Source organism: Pseudorca crassidens, chromosome 8, assembly GCF_039906515.1.
Source record: "Pseudorca crassidens isolate mPseCra1 chromosome 8, mPseCra1.hap1, whole genome shotgun sequence".
In the NCBI taxonomy this organism is placed as follows: domain Eukaryota; kingdom Metazoa; phylum Chordata; class Mammalia; order Artiodactyla; family Delphinidae; genus Pseudorca; species Pseudorca crassidens.
The window spans coordinates 65805723-65817240 of NC_090303.1; the positions used below are offsets into that span (position 1 = coordinate 65805723).

At 33.8% G+C, this 11518-nt stretch overlaps 1 protein-coding gene across 3 annotated transcripts in view; it reads left to right on the top strand.

The window, feature by feature from the left end:
• The window catches only part of SEPTIN7 (septin 7), a 102866-nt gene extending 92494 nt beyond the window's left edge, over positions 1-10372 (top strand). For all 3 annotated transcript variants that reach the window (XM_067746705.1, XM_067746706.1, XM_067746707.1), the window contains exons 11-13: positions 4187-4322; positions 8181-8320; positions 9320-10372. In XM_067746705.1, coding sequence (XP_067602806.1) covers positions 4187-4322; positions 8181-8320; positions 9320-9359 — 316 coding nt within the window. In that variant the 3' untranslated portion in view covers positions 9360-10372. The remainder of the gene's footprint in view (positions 1-4186; positions 4323-8180; positions 8321-9319) is intronic.
• Positions 10373-11518: the final 1146 nt, after the last annotated feature.

Consider the following 11518-nt stretch of genomic DNA (forward strand, 5'->3'; position numbering starts at 1 on the left):
TTAGAGGAAAACATAGGAAGAACACTCTTTGACATAAATCACAGCAAGATCTTTTTTGATCCACCTCCTAGATTAATGGAAATAAAAACAAAAATAAACAAATGAGACCTAATAAAGTTTTTGCAAAGCAAAGGAAACTACAAACAAGACAAAAAGACAACCCTCAGAATGGGAGAAAATATTTGCAAACGAATCAACGGACAAAGGATTAATCTCCAAAATATATAAACAGCTCATGCAGCTCAATATAAAAAAAAAACCCAATCCAAAAATGGGCAGAAGACCTAAATAGACATTTCTCCAAAGAAGACATACAGATGGCCAAGAAGCACATGAAAAGCTGCTCAACATCACTAATTATTAGAGAAATGCAAATCAAAACTACAGTGAGGTATCACCTCACACCAATTAGAATGGGCATCATCAGAAAATCTACAAACAACAAATGCTGGAGAGGGTGTGGAGAAAAGGGAACCCTCTTGCACTGTTGTTGGGAATGTAAATTGATACAGCCACTATGGAGAACAGTATGGAGGTTCCTTAAAAAACTAAAAGTAAAGTTACCATATGACCCAGCAATCCCACTACTGGGCATATACCCAGAGAAAACCATAATTCAAAAAGACACATGCACCCCAGTTCATTGCAGCACAATTTACAGTAGGCAGGTCATGGAAACAACCTAAATTCCCATTGACAGACCAATGGATAAAGAAGATGTGGTACAAATAAATATACAATGGAATATTACTCAGCCATAAAAAGGAATGAAATTGGGTCATTTGTTGAGACGTGGATGGATCTAGAGACTGTGATACAGAGTGAAATAAGTCAGAAAGAGAAAAACAAATACCGTATATTAACGCATATGTGTGGAACCTAGAAAAATGGTACAGATGAACCGGTTTGCAGGGCAGAAATAGAGACACAGATGCAGAGAAGAAACATACGGACACCAGAGGGGGAAAGTGGCGGGCTGGTGGTGGTGGTTGGATAAATTGGGCGGTTGGGATTGACATATATACACTAATATGTATAAAATAGATAACTAATAAGAAACTGCTGTATAAAAAATTAATAAAATTAATCTTTTAAAAAGTGATCCTTTTTCCTGCATTTTCTACATTATAAGCACAATTTTGTGTTACAGTTTTCTAAATATCACTTTAATAAAAATGACTAGAATTGGGGTGCTAATTATTTTAAAAATTAGATTTGAAACATCATTTTGACTGGTGAGAGGCTTCCAAAAATTCATTTTAGATACGTGTAACCATTTTCTTATAATACTGTAATATCACTTCATTTGGTTAAGGGGTCAAGTAGTTTTACAAGGCTGAAAAGCTTAAAGTATCTCAAATGTGAAATATTGCTAATTTCTTTGAAAGTATACATATTTAAATAAGTTTAGAAATTTGAGCAGGCTGTCAGAAGATAATCGCACAGCCTATTTATTTTTATAATGATTTGGTATAGGGATTACTAACAGAATTTGGAAAAGAAATTAACTAGCTTCAACAAATTTGGCCATAAACTTTTGTTTTAGGGCACATACTTTTATTGTGAAATCTGTGGATTTGCCTTTAGTTGCTGCTTTTAGTGTCATTTACTTTAAGTGTGCTAAGTCTCTATTTTTTGTTCTTTTAGATATGACACAGTTGAAGGCATGTAAGTGGTTGTTTTTCCGAAGACATAAGCAGTTTTAGTATGTGAAGATTTTTAATATTTAAATTTTGAATTTAAAAGCAAATTTCAAAACATCATAGCATGTTTCTCTGCAGTCTTCTATTTTCCCCCAAGAGTTATTTAAATAATAATCTAGATGCCAGTGTTTACTCTTGGTAAGGTGGTAGCCTTTTCATGTGCAAATTATACTGCAAATTCTTTACATTTATATGGATTGCCTTATTCCTCCCAAGGATGAAATTAAATGAGCATTTTATAGATAGGTTATTATAAGTAAGAGTATATATTTAAAATCTCAATTCTGTGTGAATTCTAATTTATTTTTTTAAATTCTAGTTTTTTATAATTTTTTACAATATATTTGTTTTCAAATTGCAGCAGTATTGTTGGATAATCTAAGTTGCTTAAACATACAGTTTCAGTTGTTTAAGACTGCCAATTAAAAAATCGTTATGAGTATTTTTTTTTCTAGAGCCTAAAAATGTTTTGGGGAGTGGCAGAAGTGAGTTTTACAGAAATCAAGCAAAAGCTTTGAACCGTCTCACTGGAAAAATGCTTGCATGAATACACAACACAAACACACATTTATTTGGTATGTCATTTCAGGGCATTCATTGACACTCTGCCCAAGAGATCTGAGGCCCCTATATTAAAAACACCTGCCATAAAGATGAGAAATATATTAATATGAAGGGCCTTATCGGCTTTTAATGAAATAATGATATTTATGCTTTAAAATTTATTTCAGTTTACCTCACTTTTTGAATGTTGATTCTTCTTCTAAGTTAATGTTTGGTTTATTTTCATTTTCAGAACTTCTGATTAATTGTTTAATTGTTAAGACATACTGAAGGTTTGTAAGTTTTCTTTTGGTGAAGGAATATCCTTTAGTTAAGTAACATTTTGTTCTAACTTACACTAACTGGAAAACCAAATCCTTTTGGTCACAACAGTACATCACATCTTTGTCCTTCCTTTTTGCTAAGAAAAATCAGTAGCCAGTGTTCTTTCTGTCCTGTTGCTCGTTTAATATTTTCCATCTTGCTCTCTTGTCCTCCTCCTTGAGAGGGTAGAATAGTGTTGTAATGGTCAAAATACTCAGCCTTGTAAGGAGAGAAGTCACCATAATCAAGTGTGTCAAATCAGGATTAAAGTGACTAGCCTTGAAGTTGTAGATGAAATACAAAGCCTGACTTTGTTTGTTTTTAAGCCATGATTTAACTTTTTAACCACTTTATTGAGATAAAGTTCACCAATTTAATATGTACAATTAAATGGTCAAAGCCAGTTTTTGTGGAGGCAAAATAAACATGTTTTATCAATAAAGTCAGAAAAGGGCCTGCCTCTTTTAAGTTGTCCCAGTGTATTGAATTGTTTTTAGAGATCGTGAAAGCCACAGAGCCCACTTTTGTTTCCTCCCTGGGGCTGTAATGGGTTACTGATACTTGGTTATTCTCTTGTGTCTGTAAATATACTAGCCTTCACATAAAGCTCATTTGTAGTATTTTTCAACATGAAAATTTTGAACAAAATTGTGCAGAGATTTGAGCCTGTGGAGTTTAATGTCAATAGAGTGAACTACTTTTATTTAACTGTGCTTGTGTCTATTGTTTGGCATTTCAGAAATGTCAAGATATTCATTTGCTTCTTCTCTCTCTCTCTCTCTCTCTCTCTCTCTCTCTCTCTCTCTCATGTGTGTGTGATCACTGACCATCTTTAAAACTTAAGACACTAAAATATTTGACATAGGTGGAATGAATTTTTCAAGAGCATTAAAATTACATTAAGTGGCCTAGAAATACTCTGCTTGCCTAAACGAAGAGTGTTCTAGGTATTGCCTGGTAGTTTTTTCTAGCATATCAATTCAGTAACCAAAATAGGTTTGAATTATTGTGATGTCAGTAGTCGTCTAAAAGGAGAGATTATAACACTTGGAAAATTATAGAACTAAAAATATTCTACATGTATTGACTTCATTAACTCAGTACCTTTTTTCACATTAAAATTTTGTTTAAAATACAAAATTAAGTAATTTTCTTCTAGTTTTCCTTTCTAAGAATGTATTTAAGGAATGTGTCCTTTCCATTTTCCTTCTACAGTTTATTTTATGTGTTATCTTTAGATTTGATATGCATTAGGTTTAGAGAAACGTTCTGCTAATAGTTGCCTTTGGTAGATCTATTTTCATAATTATTCACTAGAGATTTTCAAGTTAGCTATGAAACTTCATGGAAGGAAGTTCTAAATTGTAAATATTTATAAATTTTAAAAGTTTCTAAAGAATTTTTTACATGTTCATATATAAAACTTCAAATCTGTGTTCCATGTCATTTAAGGTGGTGTCAGAATAATTGAAAAATTATTTTGAAACTTGTTTTCAAAAAACAGCAGAGAATTTAGTAATGGCACACAGCGGCTCATTTGTTTTCATCACTGTTTCAGAGTTTTGTATTACACTTTTCAGTTTTAGACATTTAATGATTATCTTTAATGTTCACAGGAGCCCTCTTGCACAAATGGAAGAAGAAAGAAGGGAGCATGTAGCTAAGATGAAGAAGATGGAGATGGAGATGGAGCAGGTGTTTGAGATGAAGGTCAAAGAAAAAGTTCAAAAACTGAAGGACTCTGAAGCTGAGGTAATCAACCTAATATTTTCACCTTTTATAGGCACAATAGTCCTTTAAAAAATACCTTTAATAAAATTCATAGATAACCTTTCTCTAGATTTTTTCAAATATGCTAACAATAAAATGGAAAAATAAAAGCAAGCACTATGTTTACAATAATATATATTTTAATATGTATTTGAATACAAGTATACTTGGTAGGAAGACGTAGTAGAATACTTACAATAAATTTTATTAGCTATAATTAACAAGTTATAAGAAATGAAATTATAAGCCATTCCATCTAGTCAATATAAGAAAAGTAAAGATCAGAGTTTTAGGTGGATGTAAGAAAAAAACTAGTGTAAGGGTAATAATAATAGACCAGGCTTATTTGCATACGAATGAAAAAGAAAGAACCTTAGTTAAACTATAGGCATGCCAGGGTAAATTACAGACAGAGGAAAAAATGAAGAAATGTGATTTTTATAAATGAGGTGGGCCTTATTTGTAATATAGTGTCAACGTAATTCCGACTGTTAACAAAAATCAGGTAGGGTAGTGACAAAGCATTCCAGCAAGCTGATATACTACCTTGGAATCTCTCTAGATGTTGAGGCATATATTTAGTTTCTATTAATCAAAAAGATCATGAAGACATATCCTTCAATAAGTGATAAGAAAAGATGGAGGGAAAAAACCACACTAACACAAGCATCTATACAGTAAGTAGTTGGCTTGATGTCCAAGAGCAGTAGAAGAAACTCTAGGTAAACACAAAATAAGTCAACAATTTCAGTATAATTTCTCAGCACAGATTTATTATCATTGTGCTGAAAATTACTTTTAAATATATGGAATGACATTAATATGAAATACTTCTCAAATTACTTTTAATGATAAAATTCAGTGAGATCCCTGTGTTTATATGTGACTCCACTAATATAATAATATTTGTGTTTAAATATATTAAAAGGAGACTCCGATCTAGTCTGTTAGATCCTTACAGTTGGTCTCTTTGCTTTTGTAATGAATTACTGCATAAAATACATAAACCTTCTCTGACTAAATACATAACCAAAAATACTCTGATCCATTGAGTAGAAGGAATGCATGGAGTAAAGTATTTAGTAATTTTGAGGAAATGTTTTTATTCCACATTAGATTTCTCTTAAATCACTGGGCTTTTCATGTAATCTCTTATGAAAAAAAACTTTCGCTGTTGTTGTATTTATCATATGCTTAATTCAGTGGGGATACAGAATAGCTCCTCCTGGTCTAAGACTACCAAGCACTGCAGAACTAGCATCCCTGGCATCTGTTATTAAGACGACATTTAGGAGATTAAGTTTAGTCTTTTTTATTAATTAGCTTTTTATTAAACCTATCCATCTAAGTCTCTACCCCTTCACTAATTAATAAATAATCTGGAAAATTAGTAATCAAGAGTCTGCATTATCTTCACACTTAGATTATGATGAAAATCTAAAAGGAGTTGAATTTACATTTGGTATAGACCTATTTTAGGGCCTGCTCCTAAGAGTAAATGTTATAAACAAACAATTATAAAACTGTAGTTATAGAACCCTTTGAGAGTTTTTACGATTACTGTGAATGGTGAAAACAGAGTTTTGCGAAACTTAACTGCTCTTTGAAGGATAGAATCTTTATTAACATTAAAAGGACCTGTAAAGAGATCTCGACCAAGTTTCTCCTAATTCAGTAAGCCATATAAGTATGTAAATATATAGGTGAAGAAACCTATTTAACCTTGTTTAATACTGTTTTTTCTCAAGTGCTAGAAATATTTGTTCGGGGCACAGTTGCTAATATCCAGCAGCACAGTGTATCAGGCACAGTATTAAGCATCTTCCATGGATTATGTCATTTAATTCATACCACAGCCCTTCAAGATGGATATTATTGTCCATTTCCCTTTTTTACATGAGAGGAAAGATAAATTAACTTGGTCTGTGCTGCATAGCTGTAAGCCATTATTTGAATACACTTAACTTTGTTCTTAATCACTAGACAAGTCCACAATCATGTATCCACAATTTCAGAAAACTGCAAAACCAGACATAGAACTAATAGTTTTATCCCACTTGATGTGAATATTTATATACTTCACTGCAAAAAATAGTAATGTGTTTGGTTATAGGTGCTACCTTAGACAGCCCAGGAGTTGTTTTGTAAATAGAGTATATAGACCTTTCTAAGTAGTATTGGCTTTCTGAAATCTGAAAAATTCTGAACTGTGAAACACATCTAACCCCAAGGGTTTCTAGGAAGTGAGGGATTGTGACCTGTACTTTTAACCTACATGCAGTTAACACAAAGATATGTATATGTGACAGAAATATACAGGTAAAGAATGATGAACACTGGTGAACCTGTGGTCCAGCTTAAAAAAATAAGGCATCATCAGTTCATTTGAGGCCCCTTTGTGTCTCTCCCCTATTGTATCCCTCTCTCTCCTTCTCAGAGGTGACTATTCTGAATTGTGTGTATATAATTCCCTTGCATTTTTTTTTTTAAATAACCAAAGGCATTTTCCTGTGTTCCTATTTTCTGACATTTTCTTAGTAACTTGTTTGCTGTCATCAGGAAGATGTTACCTCAAATTTGATTCAGGTTTGCTTAAATATATTTTAGATGGTTTTGTTTTGTAAGAACTGCATGAAATAATTTGGAATGGGAATGAATATGAAGTCACTTTTTGTGGGTTTACAAAGTAATTAAGAAAACAAGTTGTATGCGAAATTACAATCCAAATTCAAGATGATAATTCATTGGTGTAATACAGTCTTTAATAAAACATAGTTCCTGGACATCTGAAAGTTTTTAATATTAGTAGTTCTTAGTTATTCGTTGTAGTTTTTTTTTCTATGACTGTTTTCCTCAGAAATGGATTAACTAGCACCTAAATGAATTATTTAATGAACTATTAGAATAAGCTCTTTGTTTCTGCAGTTACTTTGCATGAGTGTTCTCCACCTTTCAGCCAGCATTCTTTATAGCATTAATTCTTTTTTTTTTTTAAATAATCCAATTTATGAAGGCTCGGCTTCTGGATTTTTTTTTTTTTTGCGGTACGCGGGCCTCTCACTGTTCTGGCCTCTCCCATCGCGGAGCGCAGGCTCCAGATGTGCAGGCTCAGTGGCCATGGCTCACGGGCCTAGCTGCTCCGCGGCATGTGGGATCCTCCTGGACCGGGGCACGAACCCGTGTCCCCTGCATCGGCAGGCGGACTCTCAACCACTGCACCACCAGGGAAGCCCCCAGGATTATATATTTTTAGCAAGCATTCAGGTGATTTGTACGAAGACTGATATATGAGAAACACTGCTTTTTAAGAATCGGGGACCTTATCCCGTGATCTTGTAACTCTTAGATCCTCATCTATTTGCTTTCATTTCACTTGTCTCAGCTTTCTGAACTTGGAATTACAAGACAGGTTCAAATCCTGGTTCTGCCACTTTTTGGCTAATGACTTTGGGCAAGTGACATAAACTCTGCAACTGTTTGGTCATCCATGAAGTGGGAGCAGTGGTGTCTTCCCTGCCCAGCTTCCTACATGTTTTGTGAGTAAGGAAAAATGAGATGATAAGATAGGGTATGCCCATTATAAAGTGCTACACACTGTAGCTTATTGTACTCTTTTTTTCCCTGTTTACCAAGATTATTCTCTTTGATCACTGGCCTTTTGGGTGGTAAGTCCTATAGGCAGAGGAATTTTAGTGCTAAAATTTTAGACAGTGCTAAAACCAGGTGATACTTTGAATTTATAGCATAAGAACTGAATGCTCATTAGGATGCCTGGATGAAATGTACTTCTGCTCGTGATTTCTCAAACAGTTTTATTTTATATATTGTGCTCTGAATTAGCTCCAGCGGCGCCATGAGCAAATGAAAAAGAATTTGGAAGCACAGCACAAAGAATTAGAGGAAAAACGTCGTCAGTTTGAAGATGAGAAAGCAAATTGGGAAGCCCAACAACGTATTTTAGAGCAACAGAACTCTTCAAGGTATCTAATATCAGATTCCCAAGAAATGTGTGTATTAATATTTTAAAGAATTATTTTCCTATTTATTTGAAAAACATTAAAATAACATTTAAAAAGACATCATCCATTATCATAAATCCCAAGCACAGATAATTTTCATGGATGAATCTTTTATATAGATGGATGCAGTCTGTCATAACAGTATTTTTTTCACTGTAAACATTTTCCATGACTTAACAATCTTCATAATTTAGTGGCTTCATAACATTCTCTTCAGTTGATTCACCATAATCAGTTGCTCACCTTTTCCCATCAAATGTTGGACATAATAGTTGTATTTAATTTTTGGCAAACATAGAGAACACTGCTACAAAGATCTTTTATACATTTAGAGGTATGTCTTAATTGTGTTGAATTATTTCATTAAGATAAAATTTTGGATATCTAATTCCTAATGCAGCTAATTAGTTACTCTTAATTTACACAAAAATCAGTAGTATTTGTACTTTGGTTTTCTTCTTTTCCTCATTAGTCCCATTTAAAACTGAAAAGTTGTATCCCTATAAGGATTCTACACTTTACGCTCACTGCTAAACATTTTCAAGATTTTCAACACTATCCTTCTATTAACTTTTTCCCCAAGGAAGAAGAAAATATATTTGTAAAAGCGAAGCATTTCAGAATGCAAATGACAGTAGGAGAAAAGGATACCCTGGTTGATGTCAGTTGATCTTTTTTGATTTGCACTGTTTCATTTAGGAAAAATGGTGCTTGTATATTAAAAATGGGTTTTTGTCATGTTTTTTACTGTTTGTCTTGGAATTTTGTCAAATATTTGTCCAAGAAAATAATATTGTAGACTAGTATTGTCCTTACTGTTAACTTTAAATCTAATTTTTAAATGAAATTGTAGTGTTTGAAAATCCAACACAGTTGTAGTTGGTTTAGCTATTGCTACCATATGTTATCTATGTTTATAAAGTGGTCACTCATTTTGATTATTTTCCTTTAATCATTTAGAACCTTGGAAAAGAACAAGAAGAAAGGGAAGATCTTTTAAACCCTCTTTTGACCACCAGTTACATATTAGTTGCCAATATGCCAGCTTGGACATCAGTGTTTGTTGGATCCGTTTGACCAATTTGCACCGGTTTTATCCTTAATGATGGATTTAACAGCATGACAAAAATTATTATTATTATTTTTTGTTCTTGACGGAGATTAAGATGCCTTTAATTGTCTAGGGTGTTGTGTACTTAGAAACTAACAGCTCTAAGTACCTTTCCTATGTTTTCTTTTTTTATTAAACAGATGTCTTCAATTTAATGCAAGAAAACATTTTACTGTTGTACAATCATGTTCTGGTAGTTTGATTGTTTACAGGATATTCCAAAATAAAAGGACTCTGGAAGGTTTTCATTGAGGATAAATTGCCATAATATGATGCAAACTATGCTTCTTTATGATAATTATAATACAAAGGTTCCATTCAGTGCAACATATACAATAATGTAATTTAGTCTAACACAGTTGACCCTATTTTTTGACACTTCCATTGTTTAAAAATACACATGGAAAAAAAAACCTATATGCTTACAACGCACCTAGAGCTTTTTTATAACAACCTCTTTTTTTGTTTGTTTGTTTTGGATTCTTTAAATATATATTATTCTCATTTAGTGCCCTCTTTAGCCAGAATCTCATTACTGCTTCATTTTTGTAATAACATTTAATTTAGGTATTTTCCGTATATTGGCCCTGCTAAAATAGAATATAGCATCTTTCATATGGTAGGAACCAACAAGGAAACTTTAATTCCCTTTTACACTTTATGGTAAGTAGCAGGGGGAAAAAATGCATTTATAGATCATTTCTAGGCAAAATTGTGAAGCTAACAACCAACCTATTTCTACCTATGTGCAGTCTCTTTATTTTACTAGAAATGGGAATCATGGCCTATTGAAAAGAAAAAAAAGTCACCATTCTGCATTTAGCTGTATTCATATATTGCATTTCTGTATTTTTTTGTTTGTATTGTAAAAAATTCACATAATAAACAATGTTGTGATGTAACTGAGCGTGGGGTCTTAAATATTCTACAGTTGATATACAAGAGTGTACAGTGTGTTTGGAAAGAAGCTTTTCAGCTTCAATTTGCCTCCTCCATGATTGTAACTCTTATCTTTTCTCTTGTATGTTTGTTTCATTTAGAATGCATACACCCTGATTTTCTAACTAACTAACTAATGGGGTATAGTATCTCTCTACTCATTTCTGTCTCCTATTAACACGTTATTTCTCTGAGAATGAATTTCAACTCCCCAGGTGAACTCACAAGTACTTGGACTGAAATGTTTTAACTGGAAGGAGGGTGGTATAATTTCTTTTCACTATAAGGTCAAATGATATAGATTTTAACAAAATGCTTTATGATATTTTAAGTATAATTAATGCAACACAGTTTGTTACCTTAAAAAGTTTCATCATATCTGTTACTTTTTAAAATTAGTGATCCAAGCAGAAGGAAGTAACTGATATTTCTGATTAGCCAATATTTTTGTTTACATCAGAGGCTGGTGGGTTTAAACAAATCAGTATGCTTGAAAGATCTTGTTGCTTTTCAAAGATATATAGATATAAAGTGTAAAGCATATTAGGAAGATTATTCACCTTACAGAATCTTGACTTTACATATAAGTTCACCCTGGAGTGCTTTTTTTTTTTTAATTAATTTATTTTTGCTGTGTTGTGTCTTCGTTTCTGTGCGAGGGCTTTCTCTAGTTGTGGCAAGCGGGGGCCACTCTTCATCCCGGTGCGCAGGCCTCTGACTATCGCGGCCTCTCTTGTTGCGGAGCGCAGGCTCAGTAGTTGTGGCTCACGGGCCTAGTTACTCCGCGGCATGTGGGATCCGCCCAGACCAGGGCTCGAACCCATGTCCCCTGCATTAGCAGGCAGATTCTCAACCACTGCGCCACCAGGGAAGCCCTGGAGTGCTATTTTTAAAGCAGATCTTATAGGGCATTAAAAACGTGATATTAAGAATACTGCAGTAGGGCTTCCCTGGTGGCACAGTGGTTGAGAGTCCGCCTGCCGATGCAGGGGACGCAGGTTTGTGCCCCGGTCCGGGAAGATCCCACATGCCGTGAAGCAGCTGGGCCCGTGAGCCATGGCCGCTGAGCCTGCGCGTCCGGAGCCTGTGCTCCGCAACGGGAAAGGCCA